The 22829-nt window shown below is 41.1% G+C and overlaps 1 protein-coding gene across 1 annotated transcript in view; it reads right to left on the bottom strand.

Moving 5' to 3' along the window:
- Nucleotides 1-4181: 4181 nt before the first annotated feature.
- Nucleotides 4182-22829, bottom strand: part of LOC121856691 (dual oxidase-like) — a 40673-nt gene continuing 22025 nt past the window's right edge. The window contains exons 13-32 of the mRNA XM_042352382.1: nucleotides 22621-22724; nucleotides 22331-22399; nucleotides 20182-20312; nucleotides 19796-20010; nucleotides 17975-17981; nucleotides 17356-17546; nucleotides 15710-15895; nucleotides 14163-14312; nucleotides 13662-13837; nucleotides 12708-13142; nucleotides 12360-12497; nucleotides 11295-11474; nucleotides 10831-11038; nucleotides 10515-10635; nucleotides 10270-10361; nucleotides 9741-9875; nucleotides 9059-9220; nucleotides 8461-8616; nucleotides 7337-7465; nucleotides 4182-5877 (exon numbers count right to left, since the gene is read on the bottom strand). Of these exons, the coding sequence (XP_042208316.1) occupies nucleotides 5755-5877; nucleotides 7337-7465; nucleotides 8461-8616; nucleotides 9059-9220; nucleotides 9741-9875; nucleotides 10270-10361; nucleotides 10515-10635; nucleotides 10831-11038; nucleotides 11295-11474; nucleotides 12360-12497; nucleotides 12708-13142; nucleotides 13662-13837; nucleotides 14163-14312; nucleotides 15710-15895; nucleotides 17356-17546; nucleotides 17975-17981; nucleotides 19796-20010; nucleotides 20182-20312; nucleotides 22331-22399; nucleotides 22621-22724 (3108 nt within the window). The 3' untranslated portion in view covers nucleotides 4182-5754. The remainder of the gene's footprint in view (nucleotides 5878-7336; nucleotides 7466-8460; nucleotides 8617-9058; nucleotides 9221-9740; nucleotides 9876-10269; nucleotides 10362-10514; nucleotides 10636-10830; nucleotides 11039-11294; nucleotides 11475-12359; nucleotides 12498-12707; nucleotides 13143-13661; nucleotides 13838-14162; nucleotides 14313-15709; nucleotides 15896-17355; nucleotides 17547-17974; nucleotides 17982-19795; nucleotides 20011-20181; nucleotides 20313-22330; nucleotides 22400-22620; nucleotides 22725-22829) is intronic.

Here is a 22829-nt window from a genome sequence, read left to right as displayed (position 1 = left end):
TGACAGTGTTTACAACGAGAACACACACCCAATACCCGAATTATCGCTGGTGCCTGTCATCTTCTGGGACCCTCCCAAACGATAAAATAACAACTATCAATAATGATGCACCTCGCTGTCTGCAATGAAAGACTCGATCAAGATGTATGTGTATGAACTGAACTCACGAGTCGTGGACCATCATGAATGGCAAAGGTAAGAACAGATTTGACATAAAATGCACAATATAAAGCACTGAAAATTATCCTAAGCTGTCCCGTGACCACTAGAGTACTTAGCCTAAGAAGTTAATATTCACCATGAGAGATTATGATTTGAAGTTAAGATCATGGTATCCTTCAGGCTCTTGTGTGGTGAGCCAGACGACAGTATCCATGCATGGTACTGTTAGCCGTGGACCAGAGGAACTACAATGGATCAAAATTACAGCTAGACGCGTATGTTCAGGTTACATCATCTAAACAAGGCTGAGAACATGATGCACTTTATGCCACCTTGACAGAATATCTCCCTCTACATCTCAGCACACTCACTCTTCTCAAACGTGTACAAATCATTACTAACAACAACAATCGTATCATCACTGACTCCCCATCCTCATTACTTGCCTTCAATGTCCTCAACTCAGAGTGCCACATACCTGCCTCTTCATTTACGTGTCTTAAAGCATAGCCGAGTTGATGCCTGAGCTAAACTTGCATCTAATAATGATACTTTACAGTGACCATGCAAAGTCCTTGACATATTATGTATTGAGAATATCCTGTAGTGCCCAATGCCACAGTAACCTGACCTCATAGATCTGATACATCCCTGTGTGACCTCTGCTGTGTCATTCGTGTTGCACTACTGCTTACTGTATAAGTTTGGTGTGCACTATAAATTAGCATCTGCCTGCCATAAAAGTAGAAAAAATATCAATCTACCTGTCTCCTCTCTTCCTTATCTCAGTTCTTTTCTCTCTCCCCTCATTTTTTTCCTCTCTTCTCTCCCTACTCTCCTCTCTTCCTTATCTCAGTTCTTTTCTCTCTCCCCTCATTTTTTTTCCTCTCTTCTCGCCCTACTCTCCTCTCTTCTCTTCCTCTCCTCTCTTCCTCTACTTTCCTCTCCTCTCCTACCTGTCTTCCTCCTCCGTGTCTTCCTCCTCCTCCTCCTCCCTGGTGGCAGTGGTGCTCCATCACGCTGACAAAGGAGGCTCCGGGGTCATATGGAGGAAGGCACAATACCACTACTCCGGCGAAGGAAATTCTTGCATTTCCAAACATGCCATGGTGAGACCTCCCGTGTGTGTGTGTGTGTAGTTTATCTCAGATATTTAGGCGTGTACACCAGTGGCTCTAACACCATAATATACAAAACCTATTCATCACACAAGACTTTACAAAGCAAACAAACAACACAATACAAAAGAAGTGAGGTGAAAGTACTGGACAATCAGGATAAAACACAACTCGTATCATCACACACACACAAAACAGGTATAGTGTGTTATGGTGACAACAGATCAATAACGTTTTTATGGGTATATGTTTGTGTAGAATGTGGGGAGTATTGTCAGGGTGAAATGTCTGTGTATTGGTTGATTGTGTGTTCCTTTATAGCTAACTCTGTCGTATACTCGTACATGTACTTATATGAAGCAATGTATTAAGAAAGAGGGAGGTTGGTTAATAGAACGTCTCGGAAAATAGTCTGATGTCTACCATTGCTATTATTTATCACAACATGAATACATACATATATACATGCATACATACTGACAGACAGACAGACAGATACCTACAGTGATAAACAGTGAGCCTCGCAAAGGAAGGCAGACATAGCAACATGAGGCTTTACTTAGCCTTGGTGTGTTCGCCAGACTCTAGAGAGTGACTGTGTGAACGTGTCAAGTATACCTTCTCAGTCTCTCACACCCTCGCCCCTCCCAGGCCTGTCGAGTGTGCTTACCTCGTTTATTTTTTTTTTTTTTAAACACACACACACACACACACACCCACACACATACACACAGCTTCACCTGGGAGGCGACGTTCTCTCTCAGAAGTTGAAACATATGCAAATGTAAAAGCTTCGTTTATATTAATACATGAACATTTAGTTACGGTTCACGTACATTCGCACACAGCATTAAAACATTATACTCTAACACTTAGCTCACTTTATCTTCACCTAAAAGCATAACCGTATTAGGGAAAGAGGTTAATGCGTAACATGATATTGTTTGTCAACCAAAATTTGTCCGACAAAATTGCAACTGACTATTAAACCCGAGTTTACTCTTCTGTTACTAATTACCGTATTCTCGAACAAAGGAGACGGGACATTCTCTCGTCCTCGCTGTTACAAACGCTGATGGTGTTTTAACGTAATTATTTATAAGAAAACTTCCATTTCCTAAACGAGCAGCGGTTTGTGTGTATAGCTGGCATTAGTCTACAGTCTGTTACTTTTATTTCTAGGATTCAAAACACTTAAGTAAACCCAAGAAGTTTTATAATATTCATAAACTATTATATCGTGTTATTACAAGAGTCAAAATGCTGCTCAATGGAGTGATATAACTCAACCCCTCTGGCAGCCTCCCTCAGCTGGGTCCAACAGACTGACATGATTTTGGAGTTGCCTCTCGTGCATAATATTAACACAGTCGGTGAGAATACAAATATATAAGACCCAGAACACATGGCCGATACTGCACTCGATCGTGTTGTTAAGTTGAGAACCCGCTTACAGCTCTGTAGATCAGATCAGGGATGCCCCGGAACCCACCACCCAAGACTGGAGGTTGGCGCTGTATCCACCCGGTGAACGGAAATAAAGTCACAGGGAAAGAAATTAGAAAAGTCACAATTTGGGCTAAGAAAAAATCAGGAAAAAAGTTACTTTTTACTTAAATACTATTAACTAGTTAGATTAGGTTGCGTTGGGTTAGATTAGGTAAGGATGGGTTCTGTTAGGTTTTCCGACATGATCAAAAATGAAAATCTAACTACATTACTGCTAACTCGACCAGACGTTCATCTGTTCTAGTTATACATTGGCACTTTTCCTGTGACTCTTTCTCTTGGGACTTTGTTTTGACTTTTTCTAGGAGTTTTTCCCTACATTTGTTCTGGCTGGTCAATAGTCCTCAACCTTAAGTATCATGTAGGTCTCTCACTCCACCTGTGTTCCTGTCTCAATGGTTAGGTTAGGTTTAGTAGGAGAGAGTCTCATTTGACCTACAATCTATATTCCTCTTCCTCAGTGGGTCAGTGACGTTGGGTACCATGCCCAGGAAGGGTCTCTCAAGAAGCTGATAGAATACTACCCTATCGAGATCACGCGGTATTCCTGTGGCTGACCTGACCTGACCTGACCTGACCTTCTACCTCACCCCAGGTAATATCTTCCTGTCTATTTATCTGTTACTTATCCTCCTCGCCTTCCCCCTGTTTTTTGGCGGGGGGAGGGGCGAAGAGGGAACAGAAATTTTAAAACAATGGTGAAACATAACAAGGAAAGTGTTGGAAGACGTATTGTAGAGAAACATAAAACAAGTTGTAGAACACTGATTACTTTTTTCTGCAACTGCTTGTCGTAGAAATTAAGTCTCAGTTGAATGGAGCTTTACGACCCTGGCAGGTGAAGTAACTGAATATAGTCAACATTTCTTCATTTTATGCATTATGAAACCTCTGGCGTCATCATGAAAAAGTTCTTTTTTTTATTAAGTTTTGTTAGACGAGAAGAAAAAAAATCAAGGTTTTACGTATATGTTTTGTCACTCAATCGGGGCACCATCCTCATATCTAAGGGTTGGCGACCACAGTCCTCCACTCTAAACGTTCTCGTGCTGTTTTTTACCAATCCTCCAAGGTTTTGTATCTCTGAGGACCTAGTTTTTAATTTCATTCATCCATCCTAGTCTCTACCTTCCACTGGCCCTCCTACCCTCAACTTTGCCCATTAATATTTCTGTTATTATCCCCTCATCCCTGATTATATGACCTAAGAGGTATCACTAGGAGACACAAAATTAATACATGTAATTTTCTCAACCAAAGTGATATAGAAATTAAGATATGCAGAAAAGCTAAATCATGTAATATCATGAGCTGTAGCTAACATACACAGTTAAGTTTTGTCTGATATATCTGTACATGTACAATACAGGATCATTCATAATAAAACGAATGTTACCTTAACAGTGTATTTAAACTCAAATGAGACTCAAACATCACTGAGCTGGTCGACGTCAAGCTTTACCAAAAACCAGCCAACCAGCCACCAAACAACAATATCACCATAACTACAGTGGTAACTGTTCAAATGGTCTCTCGTCATCATGGACCCCTCTCTTCATGGTCTGGGCAGGGCATTGCCTTATGGAGCTCAGACCATGACGACTGAGGCCCATTTGACCTTCATCTTATATGATAAACTTGATCAGTCTTGTCCTTAGCTTCGTTACTACATCACTCATGACTTACAATATACTATAATAGTTTCATTAAAAAGAGACACTACAAAGCTCCTAGTTAACTATGAAATTTGTCAGCACTTCTCTAGGTAACTCTAAGGTTAACAGTATTTGGACAATATCAATTAATTTATGTGTCAATAGAACATGAATGTTTACTCACTACAGCATACAAACATCACCATCAATGTTGTTAGTTCCCAAGAGGAAGTCTCCTTTGTTCTTTAGTCTCATTTACTCATTACTTTATTATTTTATGAATTATCATTTCAAACTTTTTTTCATAACCCATGATTTAAATAAGAGAAGAATTAAGTACAAAAATCTCTCAGGAGAAATATACATCCAGTGAGAGATATTAAACCTTACGACAGTGTCTAGCAAAAAGGGTAAACTGATATATTGTGTGTGTGTGTGTGTGTGTGGTATTTCTAACTAAACTTAAAGATAAGAAATGTAAACATCACCTTGTATGCACGTGTGTATTGTAAACCTGGCGCCACACAGCACAAAATGATCCACTCCTGTTTCAGTAAAGTCAGTTCACTATCAGGTTTGGGTTTTTTATCTATTATTTATTGTCTGAGATGCCTTTCTATTTTGTAGGAATATAATTATATGTTGCTATGAAACATTAATCAACAATATTCGAAGACAATCAATACCATCGATACCATATTGGGTAAACAGGCAGTGTCACCGGCTGTGTGTCGGGACAGCCTTACAGACTCGGTGTTTCAACGGTGTCTTTAAATCCTCTAAACAGTATTAAAGTATTGTTTGTTTGAAGAAAAAAAATCATCGAATTATCTCCTTGAGAAAGTTAGAGCCAAAGAAAGACCTGACACCACTCGAGGGGCAGTGTGGTGCTGTTGATTGATGGTAAACACACAGGTGACCACGACACACTAAACACACCTTTTAGTATTAGTAAGATAATTGATGAGGAAATTATATTTAATGCAGAGGTTTTAAACCAATTTGGGAGTCATCAAAATGATTTAGACATTTCCAGTTCATTTATAATATTTCAAAGCAATTTAGAAGTTATGAGAGCGATTTAGGAGTTATTGGAGTAACTGGAAAGTTCTCAAATTGATTTAGAAGTTTTATAAGAGGTTCTGAGCATCTGACAGTAATTTGAAAAAATAAAATTAAATATTTTGGAGTCAAAAACAATTCTCAAGTGATTAAGTTTTCAATGTAATGTAAATTCTCAGAGTTACGAAACAGCACTCAAAGTAATTTAGAGATTGCCAAGAAAGTTATTCAGACAATCTCAGTTTAATTTAGAAGTTTTCATAGTAATGTCTGAAGCTCGGCCCGGACTCCTTGTTGGCAGCTTGACACCCCTGCTCAACTGAAGCACTTAGGCTTTGGTGTCCGCAAGTGAACACACCGATGGTAGATATCTGTATGGAAGAAAAAAGATACAAGAATCATACGTAGGGAATTTTGTCCTTGTTGAGAGACACTTGATCATTGTATTTTATAACAAATATTTTCACAGTACTCATTTGACCTGTACTTACGCACGCACACACACACACACACACACAAACACACACAAACACACACACACACACACACACACACTGGCACCCGCCCTCACCACAATCACCATTCTATTGCGTTTCTTTCATGTTGTCTTCCTCTATCTACGCCGCCAACATTTTCTTCTTCCGCCTTACGCATGCAATATACTGTCCGTTCTTCTTCACTTCCCTTGCATGCAACAATTTTCCTGTTCCTTTCATTACCATATTGTTAAGCCTAAGCATAATTTCGTATTATAATTTTTTAAACTAGGTGTTTTAATTGTTTTCTGTCTCGTGCAGCAGTTATTTTGGCAAATCTAGTGAAATCTTCATGTATATATTGATGTATTAATTATGTAAGAATATTCTAGATTGCAATGCATCATTTTTTTTTGTGTGATTTACTTATTATTGTAAGCCTCGATCAGAGTAGAACGTTCTAGAATCTCCCAGGAGTCTCTGGGTGATTCTAGTATGTTCGTGAAGCGCCCGACGAGACGTACAGTATATAACAGCAGCAAGCAGGCTAGGAGTGAGTCAGTCACACATTATTTTCGACCATAATATTAAAAATAAAAGATGAGAGTGTTCTACAAGTTACACAAGAACCTAGTAGACCTCTCCAACTAACACAATAACAAGTACCTCCTTGCTAGCTAGCTTAGCGGTGAAAGGAGGAGGGTGTAACAATATAATATTCCGTTTATTCCTTTTACTCTCTTGCATACAATATTTTTTTTATAATCTCTCTCTACGAATTCAATATGTTGTCTCTCAGTTTAGACAAACCTTCTTTGTAATAGTTTGCCTTATTTTTTATACTTTCCCTCTGCAATATTTTGTCTGCACCTTTCCATTTCACATCCTCTCACTATATCTCGCCCACTGGGATTCACTTGCATTCAATAACTCCTTCATACAGACACGTACCTCTGTAGGCGAACAGTGATGACAGTAAGTGAAACAAGTGAGAGAAAATATTGTTTTGTGTCCCTAGAAACACAAGAGGTATAGTATGGGTGTAAAGTGTTTTGGGCATTGTTTAGGTGAAGACGAATGAGTGTATGCAGAGTGTAGTGAGACGAGAGTACTGTATATGTCCAATAGGGGTTGTTGTGAGTTGTGAGGTTATGGGGTTGAAAGGTTGTGAGGTGTGAAATTGGAAACTGAGATAGTGTGTAGAGTGTGGGAGTGACGTGTTAGGTTGTGAAGAGTGAAATGGTGAAGGATGAGGTCTTCCAGCTATAAAGTGTTTATGTTGGAAGGTGTTTAGTTTCAGAGATGTTTAGACTCTTCAAAATAACCTTTGAGGGCCGTGACTATTTGTACTCACATTGTTGTACCGCTCTTTGATGGCGTGGAATATAGCGGGGAAGTTAGGTCTACTGAAATGGGTAATGGCGCGGAGGCCAGTGAAGAGGGAGATGCCCGACCCGGTCTGGAAGTGTCGCTCAGCCATGTACTGCAATACAAATAGTACAGCATGATTGGCTTCAACTCCTTGGCTTTACTAACGTTTAAACTACTAAGACTACTACTACTATACTATTACAACTACTATACTACTACTACTACTACTAATAATAATAATAATAATAATAATAATAATAATAATAATAATAATAATAATAGTTTGTACCCGAAACATCACATATTTCCATTTCATAAATAATATCAAGGGGAAGATTTACCCACGGTATAAAAATATCAAGTCAATAGCAGCTTTTATTATGTCCAGCAAACAAACTTATTAATAATAGTAGTAATATTATTATTATTATTATTATTATTATTATTATTATTATTATTATTATTATTATTATTAGTATTATTATTCAGACAGCGATCATCGTAAATTTAATAACTCCCATATTACTTCTCCTAAATTTTAGTTTTATTTGTATATATTCTTACACCTCTCTTCATCGTTCTGGAACAAAGTAAAACAATTCAGAACATCTTTTTATAGTAGAATTAACAATTGTTTATTACACAAAACTGCGAGTAGGTGATGTGTTCACGTTGAACACCCGAACTAGAGGCGCTGTCATCACCGTTGTTGCCAGAGTATCCAAACAGTGAAAACTTTAATATATAAACTGTTTAAGCAATATTGTACTTCAAAGGGCACAAAGTCATTCGTGTTTTTTGTCCACCACAAAGTAAAAAAAAATACTAATGTAACGTAACATAACTTGGCCGAACCTAACCTAAGTAAATTAACTTCCCAATAACAGATGTAAGATTAACCTATCACTAATATAAACTAATATAATTTAAACTAATATACCACCAAAATTAGTTCAAGTAACCTAACCTAACGTAACATAACCTAACATAAACTAAATGAACCTAAAGGTGATGTTTTAGTATGAAAATTCTGCAGCTGTTCCTGGTCCTGGTCTGTATGCAGAAATTTAATAAGTTAGGCAGACAGGGGGATGATGATTGACTGACCAGCATGATGGTGCGGAGGTCAAACTTGCTCTTGAACTGGGTGATAAAGATGTGGTTCCTAATAATGCCCTCCTTGTCCAGCTCCTCAACCGAGTTCAGGATTTCTGTCATCCACTCGTATTGCTTCTGACTCCTCGTCGTCCACAGGAAGATAACCTGTGTGATATCCAGTGATAAAGTGATGCATCTCCACAGTGGTTTATGATGATATACTGTGGGTCATATGCTGATAAATGGTACTCATCTTAGAAACGTCACCCACCTACAGGAAATGTCTCACGTTCAAGAAGTGTCACCTACCTACAAGAAGTGTCACTCACTTTTAAGAAGTGTCACCTACCTACAAGAAGTGTCACCCACCTACAAGAAGTGTCACTCACGTTCAAGAAGTGTCACCTACCTACAAGAAGTGTCACCTACCTACAAGAAGTGTCACCTACCTACAAGAAGTGTCACTCACGTTCAAGAAGTGTCACCTACCTACAAGAAGTGTCACTCATGTTCAAGAAGTGTCACCCACCTACAAGAAGTGTCACTCACCGACAAGGAGTGTCACTCGCATATAAAGAGTGTCATCTGCATAAAAGAGGTTACTTACTTTCTTGGTCCTATAAAGCGACTTGGAATGCTGGAGCTTGAAGGCGATGTCCTTCAGGATTGAGGCGAAGGGCGTCACCCCAATCCCTCCCCCGACCAGCACCACCACCTCAAAGTCCCACCACGTCTGATGGCCCTCACCGAATGGGCCGTCCATGTAGATCTAGGGAGAGGAAGTAAAGGTGTAGGGAAAATATAATATCAAGATTCCTCAGTTCCTAAATCTTGTAACTTACCTTGCCACATGCCTTAATAATTCTCCTTGCCACATGCCTTAATAACTTGTCTTGCCACATGCCTTAATAATTCTCCTTGCCACATGCCTTAATAACTTACCTTGCCACATGCCTTAATAACTTACCTTGCCGCATGCTTTAATAACTTCGTTTTATGTGTACTATAGCCGTTATATGCATATGTCAGCCAAGATACCAAGTAGATAAAGTCACAAAATTTATCTGTGGAATGATTTTATGAGATGATGTTTGAATCATAATTATCTCCTCAAGGTTCCTCAATAAGGTAAGGTTAGGTTACATTCGGTTATTAGGTTAGGCTAGGCTAGGTTAGGTTCCGTTAAGCTAGGATGTATTCTTTTAAAGAGAGATAATAACCCAAGTTCTCGAAATTGGACTCAATTTGGTTCCGAGTTCGAATCCTTCAGAAGCGAAGAGGTCGTTTACCTTTGGATATTTGACACCGGGGGCTTTATCTGGGTACACTTCGGTCAACTTCCTCGTCCAGGGACCCACAGCTCTAATGTGCAGCGTCAGGTTCTCCTCGTGGGGCGCTGACGACAGCGTAAAGGGATGATACTCCTGTGACAAGTAAACGCACATTGACGGATGACAAGTAAAGTTGGGTTAACACACTGAAACACTGCCTCCTAGCACAACTATCCACACTGCAACACCCGCGTATTGTTTGCTCCGGGTGTTGACCTACGTGGAACAGCGTCTCGGTTTCTTTTCAGCAACACCACCAAAATATGCTACATACTGTAATATAAAGTACAGAGCTGCTGACAGTCTCACATACCCCAAGTCAGGAGCGCCATCTTAATCCAGCCTTCATTTCCTCTGCTCACCTGCAATACATACACTCGAAAGGTGGGTCTCCGCCTCCCCTGACACACTCGTTCTGATAGACTTGACAGTGACCCACCTTCCTCACACACCCATCCTCGACATCCTCCCACACACACACGCCTACCTGATTCTGGATGCCGGTAGAGGCGATCTTCACCCATTGTCCGGATTGGAAGTTGAAGTTGGAGGGTCTTTGAATCTCAAGTCGAATTACATCTGAGGGTAGAGTAAATATGACGTTAATTACATCACATACTAAAGGCAGTGACTGGAGGGCTGTGAAATTTACTGAAGGATAGTAACAATGCACTGACAGTTACTGGAGGGAAGTGGCACTTAATGGGGAGCAGTAACACCAGTGGCACTTACTGGAAGGCAGGTGCTTAGCGCTGATGACGGGAATCTCGTTCGTGTTTCTGCTGATCGACACTAACTTGTCCAGGATGAAGAGGATACACGGGCCCAGGAAGAAGTAGTGGAAAAAGGGAGGCTGGGAAAAAAAATTAAAGCAGGATAACGATTTAAGAGATAATAGCGGGTCCGATATATATGTGTTAGTGAGAAACGTTTCTAGCTATACATGACAAGTGTACGTGTGTGTGTGTGATGACTAGGCCATTAGCTTAATGATGTCAGACCACATAGTACAAAACAACTTCCATCCCGCCAAAGAGTAGACACCCACCTGCACAAGCCTACCAGAACCGTGGAGAATGAAGAGCATGTAGTAAACTGGGTAGGTGTTGTGTGTCAGCCAGAACCAGCGGAAGAAATTGTCCCTCCCGAAGTAGGCGAAGGAGTAGATGAGGGCGGTGTGTAAGGTGAGAAGCACGCCGGTGAACCCCGTCACGGTCCCCCAACACCAGTAGTGGAACTTTGGTAGTACGTGAGTTCTGCCAGCACACACACACACACGTAAATACGTTTCTGCCAACATGTGAGTCCTTGCCAACACATACACATGCATACGTTACTACCAATACGTGAATCCCTTGAAAATAAACACACAAAACAAAATATTCATAAATATTCTCTCTCTCTCTCTCTCTCTCTCTCTCTCTCTCTCTCTCTCGGTGCTGTAAGACTAACAAAAACCATGTCACAGTGAATCATATAAGTCGAGCGCGAGACCCAAAACACTATAGTCACCTCCTGAAGAAGTCCCGGAAAAGACAGGTGAGGTCCGGTGGCGTTTGGGTGGAGATATGGTAGAAGTTGATTGCGTGACCGATGACGTGTATTACCGTCCAGATGAGCGCCCAGAACCCGATGTAGCGGTGAAAATTTATCATGTAGTCAAAAGGCAGAAAGCGGTGGGCAGCAGTGGATCTGTGGGAGAGTTCAAAATTAGACGAAGAGAAGAAATAGTCTGGGTTTTTTCACCTTGGTCATTCTCCAACTATGAAAGCGATAGAGAGCGATACTATGTGGTGTAGATCAGCTTGATGCAGGTCCAGAAAGTTTATTCTCCACTACATACAGATTATGGTGTACAGTGACCCCAGTATGGTGACTATCAGTAAAGAAGGCACACACACACACACACACACACACACACACACACACACACACACACACACACACTAATAATAATATATTTAATTAGAATGATGGACGGGGGATGATACTTAATTCAAGAATGATTTAACGAGGTTTAAAATGGAAGTAAGACTTGCAAAACTGAGTCCCCACGTGGGCTTGCAGGGTAGGAAGGGCTGTTGCCAGTGTTGAGGAAGTTAGGTGTTGGGTATTATATAGATCTGCTCTCGTAAATATCAATTTCTCTCCATAACTCCGTGGATAGAGCTTCTTGCTTTAAGAATATCAACACAGGCTCCACGTCATTTTGTCCATCATCTTGGTGTTTTCTATTTAAGTGAGACAATTGATGCAACAGACACAACCTCGACGAGTGAAATATTGTCACAAACCTTTCGAGAACCTAGGGAAACGGTCTGCCTGGGGAGGAGAAGGTTCCTACATCCTACTTGAGGAGGGGAAGATTCCTGCATTCTGCCTAAAGAAGAGAAGGTTCTAACAGTCTGTCTGGGGAGGAGAATGTTCCAACAGCCTGCCTGGGGAAGAGAATGTGCCAACAGTCTGCCTGGGGAGGAGAATGTTCCAACAGCCTGCCTGGAAAGGATAAAGTTCCTAAAGTCTACCTGGGGAGAAGAAGGTTCCTACAGTCACCCTGGGGAGGATCTTAGAGCTCACCTGAGGAAAGAGAACAGGTTCCTGCACATGGTAACTAGGAGGCAGGAGTAAGTGAACATCATGGCAGACGCTGCTCCCCTGGTCACTGTTACGCCGTAGCCAGCGATGCGACGAAGACCTGAGTGCTCCCTCTCCACCCTGAAAGAAGGTAAATCATCTTGATACCTGACAGGCAGTGAACGTCTTCGCATTGTCCGAGGTTATGACGATGTCTCTTAATTGTATTTGCGCCCTATTTTGAAGAGATTATGTTTTGAAATTTACAATTTATGTTACATGGACGTAATGAATATAACTGGTAGGTTCTAAGTATCATAGTAGTAGTAGGTAAATAGGGTGAGTACTCACGAATAATAGTAGGCTCTCTCTGCGAAGATGAGGAGCATGACTATGGTGTAGAGAAATCCCCAGAACCAGAACACAGAGTTGACCTTAATGTTGCTGATCATGATATTCCACTGTTTCCGGACAGGGCCAGTCACGACTGCTTCACCGGTGTTTTCTTCCTCGGGAACCTGTATGTCGTCAGATTTCTTGACACTTTTGGCAGCGAAGCCTCCCTTAGGCACGTAGCCGTATAGACTGAAGCCTCGAGTCATCCTACCCGAGGTAGTTTGTGTTATATCAATGTTCACATTCTCAAATATGTTGCCCTGAGCGCTATTTATCTTCTTAAAGTTGTCATAATCAATGTTCTGTCCTTCTCTGAGACCGATGGACTGCAACATACTGTTAACAACCTGATCTAAGTCCTGGTTGTTGGCCTCGCTGCCCATGGTCGCCCTGTGGTGAGAAAATCAGCATCAGTATCTCATTGTTGAACACATATCTTAAATACAATGACACACAAAATACGACATTATTGCTTTAAGCACTGAAGGTTGTAGACCGACTGGAACAGAAGGAAACATGATATAGAATGTTGCATATGGTATAAAAAGATTAGCTCCCTGCTTGTTGGCAGGAAGCAGGACGCGCCGCTCCGCTACTACCAATTTTTTTCTATATTTTAACATACTATGTCACTGAAATTTCGTTGAGTGCACAAACATACATGGGTAAGTCCGGGGGCTATAATTCTAATGTTACTAACAATAAAAGACACGATAGATAGCAAAAATAAACCATATTAGCACTTGGTCAGAAAGATAAACTAAGACATCTTCAATACCTTAAAGTTAACTACCATGTGAATGTGACCCTTACCCTTCTGCCAGGTGACGTTGGTTGCGACCCATTCCATTTCATTTCACAACACAGACACACACAAACACACTACGAGATACAAGCAAGACCACTTACTTGACAATTTTCCGAAGGTCGTCAGAGGAGATGTTTCCTGAATTGGAGATGTCGTAGATGTCGAACATGAGTTTGGCCTTCTCTTCTGGTGTGCCCTGAGCAAACACAAGCATCACATCCCAGAATTCCTTGATGGTGATGAAGCCGCTCTTGTCCGAGTCCATTATTTCGAATAACTACGGTAAACAAAATAGGAGATGATAAAGGCACCCAGTTACAATAATTTACCTACTGACTATTCACGTTTTCAGCTACAATGAAACTTTAAATCGATTTTTACTTTGGAGGAAAAAAACTTGTTGAAGAAATAAATCTAACCTAATCTAAATAGTGCAGAACCTTCCTCACCTAACTACTGTAGTATGTGCAGTCGACTTATGGACAACCAATATTTTCTTGGCGTATACTGCATATTCTCCATAAACGAATTTACTTGCACAAGCATAAAATCAACAATGAAAAGTTGTATACAGCATAATAACTGTGATAATTCTCACTCACCCGATTCATGAAGATGGAGTTAGGAAGCATGCCAAGCTGGGTGGCCAGTTCAGCGCGAGTCATTTGCATGGTGTATTTGGTAGACGTTTTGGATGTCGCGATAGACAAGATATCTGCAGTAGCTCTTGCGTCCTTGTCTTTATTAAACGCCTGACAGCAGAAATGAGACAAGAGTATTTAAGGTAGTGATCGAGTAGAAACGGTTGGGTTAGGTAAGGTTAAAAGTTAAGTTATAACATATCCTGTTTTCTGTGTCCACTATTAATTTTAAGCTCTTAGTTTCAGGTTTCAGCCCCCTATAACATGTTTCAGCCCCTAGTATCATGTTTCAGCCCCCTAGTATCCTGTTTCAACCCCTAGTATCCTGGTTTACCACCTATGGTACTATAGTGTTAGATCAGCTTTATCTCAAACTCTTCTGACCAGTCACATGTGTGTGCTAGAAGGAAATGTCTCTGATAACTTATGCCACAGACACATTATTCGCTCTTCCAATATTTATGGCTTATAACACGTTTTAACATTACCTCTCCGAGGCCACCACATTGAGAAAATTACCTAGGGTCTTGTAGATACACTCATACTGTACACCACACCTGCCTACACAAATGCATATGAGCAAGCGTTAAATCTGCTGTCTAAATAAAGGTCTAAACTCTAAATAAATATTGGTTTGTGTTGAAAGATAATCCCAAATTGCTTCTCTAAGTAATTCTGTGAGGACGTACGCTTAGGGAGGGATCCCACACTTTTTTTTTAAATAAATATTATTTTATAATTACAAGCTTCTGGCATTAAGGTTAATCATAACCTAATAAGACTACTTGTCGTTGATTAAGAAATAAATTATTAACAAATTCTCTTGTGTCGCACTCCACGTTGCCTGCTGGACACGTGTACCGAGCTTCTTCCTAAAACGAGCTTTATTCAGGAATTATATATATATATATATATATATATATATATATATATATATATATATATATATATATATATATATATATATATATCATGTAGATCCACAATGTCTTGAATAAAGACGAAAGCTAAGGTGCTCCGTTGTTTCCCTTTTCCCGTGTGATTTTATCAAGATATATATATATATATATATATATATATATATATATATATATATATATATATATATATATATATATATATATATATATATATATATATATATATATAAAGTTCGTCTATTCTACGAAAAGTATACATTGAAGTAAATAAACTGGAACTAGCTTATTTGTTGTAACAGTAGTCGCTCATACAGTAATTACACCCTTAGTTAGCTAGCTGAGCGTCAAGGTGTATTCCAGTGAGACCAAGCGACTTGCCAACCGCACTGCCTAATTTTCCCTCCACTACACGAACACCTCCAGTTACTGCCTAGAACTGAACCCCTCTCTACTGCTCATGAGGTGAAGATGCTCACTATTATATCACGGAGAGTAATTTTAATTTACCACCTTCTTCATAAATGCAAAGATGGACTTCATTGAGACCCTCTATGCACACTGTAACACTCAGTCTGAACCAAGACTCACGAGTTCCATCACGGTCCTGGAGAACCGCGCCAGGTCCTTCTCCCGCTCGTACACGGTCGTCACCCCTTTCTTGATGGACCACCAGGTCTCCATTTTATATTTGATTTCCACCCCAAGGTTAGCACAGTACTTCTCCAGGGCATCTTTCAACTTTTCACCATGGAAGCCATCTTGAAACATCAGATACTGTGGGCGAGGAGACAATATTAATAAATATCATCACTTCAATGGTCACTGCGAAAAAAAATAATAATTGAACAACATAATAGCACAACTACAAATAAGTTACTTAGTACAAGTACAATAATCGCAATAATGATACATAATGATAATTAATGTGTCTTAACTTATGGATGAATATAAAATCCTTTTTAAAAACTCCTGAAACTTATTAGTTACATCTATTAAAAGTGAGACATTTGTAATTTGTATTCTGTGTATAACACGGAAGGCTGAGGTGAAGGAAGAAGTGGGAAAAGAGCGGTGAGAGGAGGAAGGCTAACAATGCCCGCAACTTTCTGAGACACACGGTGTTAGCCCAAGATGTCAAGATTCCACTTAGCTCAAAGCCTATCCACCCATAGTGTCCTGTTTGTTCAATATATTTGTCTAACTACAGTTAAATTTTTTCCACATTTAACGAGTCGGGACCCAAGGGTAAACCTCTAAAACTCTCAAAGACTATACAGGTATAAGGAAGATAGGGAAGAGACTCCCTCGACGGGTGATTGGACCAACAAACAAACAAACTCACAAATAGTGAAGTGTTGTTGGAAATCCGCTAGTGTAAAGGTAGTCAAACTGGGTTGGAAATCCAATAGATGGCACCACTGTTCGACAGCACATTTGGAGCTGTGGTTATGGCAGCCACTTTTTTATCTTCCGTACATACTCTGTAAAACACTGCAGTACACAGCGTCATCTGGGAACCCGATAAAAACAGTCGAAATATTTTTAGTGAGTCTTTTAATACGGCTGTTAAACTGTTTACTAACACCACAAGTATAATAGTACAATCGTCCGTCTGAATATGCCGTAAATGGTTTGCGTAAAACAGCTTAAGTTCTGTTGGACGCACCACAGCTGTTTATAAGTTCATTATAAACCGTTCTTGAACCCTATCGAATTAGGTGTAGATCGAGGGGAAGGGGGGAGAGGATCAGCTACTTCTTTGATGACTCTAGTTCAGTAAATAAATTATAGATTTAATGTGTTATTTGTGACGTGCAACACAGAAAACCTACGGCACGGCAGCCAAAAAAAAAACCAGCCTAAGTTCGCTCAAATCATGAATATGCATCGCTGTCACGGATAACTTGTGGTTGAAATTCAAGATGAGGAGATGTGATCATGCAGCACAGCACAAACATCCACAGATAACTGAGCCCATAACGTCCAGAACTTACCAAATGTTCACAGCAGCCTCGTCGGTCCCACCACAAATTAACGACTACGATACTTGAAAAGTGTAACGAAGACGATAATGATGAAAAAATATAAAACGCAAAACATAAATCAAATTAAAAACGAATGTACTTATACGAGTACAGTATATACTCATAATTATATGATACACATAAGACCAAATGATAACAAAATCACCAGGTTTTACCCACGTCACTGGGTCAAAGGTCACCATAACTCACCAGATCATAGTGGTGAGGGGCAGACAGAACAATCTTGCAGTAATCATTCAGGTGGCGGACAAAAATCTCCTTTACGTTTGTAAATTCAATGGTTCTCAGGACCTGGCCCTGGATGTTGTTCACCTTGATGTGTCGTGCGCCATCTTCCAGCACCACTTTCACGTAGCGCTTCTCAGTCATTGACACTCTCTCTGTAAAATGACACATTGATTACTGTTTACAGCATGACACATTGATCACTGTCTACAGTATAACACATTGATCACTGTCTACAGTATGACACATTGATCACTGTCTACAGTATAACACATTGATCACTGTCTACAGTAAAACACATTGATCACTGTCTACAGTATAACACATTGATCACTGTCTACAGTATAACACATTGATCACTGTCTACAGTATAACACATTGATCACTGTGTACAGTATAACACATTGATCACTGTCTACAGTATAACACATTGATCACTGTCTACAGCATGACACATTGATCACTGTCTACAGTATAACACATCACTGATCACAGTGACACATTGATCGTTGCTCATAGTATGACACAGTAATCACTGTCTACACTCTACAGTATGACACATTGATCACCTTCTTGTACTCACCCTTAGCCTTGCGGAGATTTTCCTTGCCTTTATGCTGGTGAAGACCTTCTTAGCTCTGCCCTTTGACTTAGTTTTGGCTCTTATGACGACAAAGGCTAACATATTTGAGGAGAGAGAATGTCAATGTATGTGTGAGTTTTTAACAAATCTCTCTGTCCACGTCATCTACACAAACACACACACAGTAACCCCCACCCACACAGTAACCTCCCATATACACAGTAACCTCCCCACTCACACAGTAACACCCCACACAGACACAGTAACCTCCCATATACACAGTAACCTCCCCACTCACACAGTAACACCCCCCCAGACACACAGTAACCTCCCATATACACAGTAACCTCTCTCCCCCACTCACAGTAACCCCCCCACACAGACACAGTAAATCCTCCCCATACACAGTAACCTTCCCCCACTCACACAGTAACCCCCACACACACAGTAGCCCCCCACACACAGTAACCCCATATACACAGTAACCTCTCCCCCTACTCACACAGTAGTAGCCCCTCACCCACACACAAACACAGAGAGTAACCCCCACACACACAGTACCCCCACACACACAGAGAGTAACCCTCCACACACACAGCGTAACCCCCCACACACACACACAGTAACCCCCACACACACAGCAGTGTAACCCCCCCTACACACACACACAGTAACCCCACCACACACAGCGTAAACCCCCACACACACGCACAGTAACCTCCCTACCCACACACACACACACACACACAGTAACCCCCAGTACACACAGTAACCCTCACACACACGCACAGTAACCTCCCATATACACAGTAACCTCTCCCCTACTCACACAGTAGGCCCCTACCACACACACACACAGAGTAATCCCCCCACACACACACACGCACACAGTAACTCCCCCACACCCCACACACACACACACACACACACACAAGTAACCTCCCCCACACACACAGCGTAACCCCCCCCCACACACACAGTAACCCCCCACACACACACAGCGTAAACTCCCACACACACACGCACAGTAACCTCCCTACCCACACACACACACACACACACAGTAATCCCCCACACACACAGCGTAACCCCACACACACACACAGTAACCCCACACACACACACAGCGTAAACCCCCCCCCCACACACGCACAGTAACCCCCCACACACACAGTAACCCCCACACACACAGCGTAAACCCCCACACACACACACGCACAGTAACCTCCCCATATACACAGTAGTGTAACCTCCCCTACTCACACAGTAACCCCCCCACACACACACACAGTAACCCCACCACACACACACACACAGTAACCCCCACACACAGTAACCCCCACGCACACACAGTAACCCCCACCACACACACACACACACAGTAACCCCCACACACAGTAACCCCTCACACACACAGTAACCCTCACACACACAGTAACCCCCCACACACACACACACAGTAAACCCCCACCCACACACACACACAGTAACCCCCACCACACACACACACACACACAGTAACCCCCCACACACAGTAACCTCCCACCACACACACACACACACACACACACACACAGTAACCCCCCCCCACACACACACAGTAACTCCCCCACCACACACACACACACACACAGTAACCCCACACACAGTAACCTCCCACCACACACACACACACACACACACACACACACACACACACACACACAGTAACTCCCCACATATACACAGTAACCTCCCACCTCACACAGTAGCCCCACACAGCACACACACAGTAACCCCCCACACAGTAACCCCCCCACACTCACAGTACCCCCCCTACACATACACACACTCACCCACACAGGCGCCCGCCACTATTGTGAAGGTTAAGATGTAGGATGTCTGGGAGCCATCGAAGTAGTCGTACGTCCCGGGGGGTGAGCAGCTATCCTTCACGGTATCCACCGGCGACAGGTAACGACAGGTGGTAGTGAAGTCGCCGAACAAGTGACAATCTTTCTGGTTGCTTAGAATTTGCTTACACTTTTCGCTGACACCTGTAATATAAAAACGAACACACACATCTCCCACTGACAAAAGCAAACTGTAGTCACAACAACAACAGATAACAAGAAGTAACACAATAAAAAGCAACTTCCCTTAATTTTAGAGAACGAAAACGGACACAGACTCATAGTTCGGTAACACAGGTGACGAGAAAGCCTCACTATTGTTTTCGTGGACGGCTGTAAAAGGGTCACTCTGGATGTCCACGTCTGGCAGTAGGTCGGTCACAGACAAAACAACGTCGATGATATTCACCTGCCGAAGACGCCTCCTCTCCTCCTCCGTGAACAGACTGTTGAAAGATCATCTATAGTAATTGGAACTATCACCAGAGTGGTCACTTGATGCATAAATGAAAGAGGGAGAGAGAAGGAGGAAAGGCACCAGTTCATAGTGTAAGGAATTCTGACGAGGGAAACAGGAACAAGGTAGTGTAGTAATCCTCCCTCTCACACTACCACTTTCACCCTTCTGTTCTTAGATTAATAAGTACAGTAAACCCTCTCAATAACGGACTTCTCAATAAAAAGAATGAATACCAACCATTTTTCTTTTACGTTTATTGCTTTCTCTTTTTATCTTTACTTTACGTTATACTCATATTTAATATTTCATAGATGTATTTCCTTCAAATTTATATTAATACAACTCTTCTGGGAATTTTCTCAAGAGACCTGTTTGTATAATTTAATGATATTCTTAAAACTCCTAAAATCTTCCTTCCATCATTGAATATTAACCTTTTCACCGCGTGTCACGCACTTGTCATTTTATTCTGGCTACCGCCAGACGATTTTATTCAGCTTAGGGTAACACCCTCCCCCCCCCCTTCTGAAAGGGTTAAAACCTATCTCGATTAAGTAAGAAATTTTGATTGTATAGAAGAATAAGAAAAAAGTAGTGTGTAGCATCTGTTCGTATGTAGAGTAGACAGGAGACAAAATAGAAGTTCGCTTTCATTCTCTGAACATTAAATACGGTTATAAAAGTGATAACAAAAATGAAATTTTGTGCAGTAGAAACCTTTAGTACAGTAGCTGCATCATCTTTATATTCTCTGAAATATCGCTTCAAAACATTGATTTTTGGCTATATCCCTACAGCTGGTTTTTGTCTATATCCCTACAGCTAGTACTTGGCTATATCCCTACAGCTGGTTCTAGGCTATATCCCTACAACTGGTTCTTGGCTATATCCCTACAATTAGTTCTTGGCTATATCCCTACAGCTAGTTCTTGGCTATATCCCTACATCTGGTTCTTGGCTATATCCCTACAACTGGTTCTTGGCTATATCCCTACAACTGGTTCTTGGTTATATCCCTACAACTGGTTCTTGGCTATATCCCTACAGCTGGTTCTTGGCTATATCCCTACAACTGGTTCTTGGCTATATCCCTACAACTGGTTCTTGGTTATATCCCTACAACTGGTTCTTGGCTATATCCCTACAACTGGTTCTTGGTTATATCCCTACAACTGGTTCTTGGCTATATCCCTACAACTGGTTCTTGGCTATATCCCTACAACTAGTTCTTGGGCTTGGCTATATCCCTACAACTAGTTCTTGGTTATATCCCTACAACTGGTTCTTGGCTATATCCCTACAACTAGTTCTTAGCTATATCCCTCCAACTGGTTCTTAGCTATATCCCTACAACTGGTTCTTGGCTATATCCCTACAACTGGTTCTTGGCTATATCCCTACAACTAGTTCTTGGTTATATCCCTCCAACTGGTTCTTGGCTATATCCCTACAACTGGTTCTTGGCTATATCCCTACAACTAGTTCTTGGTTATATCCCTACAACTGGTTCTTGGCTATATCCCTACAACTGAATTAACATTAATAATGAACTATCTGCTGGCTAACAGAATCAATACATTGCCATAAGGTGATTCAAAAGCTCATAATTCTGGGCTTTATGATCCCTGGAACCCCGAGGCCGCCATGAGCATCTCAACTCAGACCAAGTCAAACATCCATTTTATCTCCTGCTTCTTCTTTTCTTCTTTACGTTCATGACTTTGCTGCAATTGTTTAAGATTTCCTGAATTGCCAATTTATGAAAGGAATAGTTCATTTCTGCCATGTAAGCGAACCTGTCCTTCGGCAGATAAAAATCAGTCTTTGGGTCTGATTCTTTCAACTGAGTCACACGGTTCCTATATTGTAAATACTTGTAATAGTCTCATGACTCAAGGAATCGTCAGGGTTTTTTTACTATTATATTGATTCTGTTGTCTAATAAATACCATTTGTTTGTTATTGATGTTAATAGTAAGGTAAGGTGAGTGAGTGTAGACGTACTTGTTGTTGGTATTCTCAAACCAGAAACGATCAGCGTCTCGGATGCGCTCGAACTGATCCAGGATGACTCTGAGGACACGAGGCAAGATTAGCTGAAAACTGAGTTATAATGATCACTAAGACACTTCCTGCTGAGTGCATCATGGTGAACAAGGACTAATTCTTTAAATGAATAACTGATTTCCGGATGTTTTGATTACATATTAAACTCACTGTCCGGTTATCATATTCAATGAACTGACCGAATGGCTGTTTAAGCTTCTAATTGACTAACTGGATGACTGACTTACTTTGAGAACAGTTGTCCAGGGCCGTTTCTGGTTTCAAGAAGTCCACCTACCCAGATATCGACCTCGCCTGGGCTACCAAACACACTCTCAAGGCGTTTGATAACCTGTGTAAACATAGAAATTACATATGACTGCGAGCAAACATACCTTGCACACACACACACACACGTACAAGTGTATGTGTACCTGTATTTATTGTTTATCAAAAT

Source organism: Homarus americanus, unplaced genomic scaffold (assembly GCF_018991925.1).
Source record: "Homarus americanus isolate GMGI-L3 unplaced genomic scaffold, GMGI_Hamer_2.0 scaffold32531, whole genome shotgun sequence".
NCBI classification, from domain to species: domain Eukaryota; kingdom Metazoa; phylum Arthropoda; class Malacostraca; order Decapoda; family Nephropidae; genus Homarus; species Homarus americanus.
Note: the sequence above shows the minus strand (reverse complement) of the source record. Positions and strands in the feature narration are given on the sequence as shown.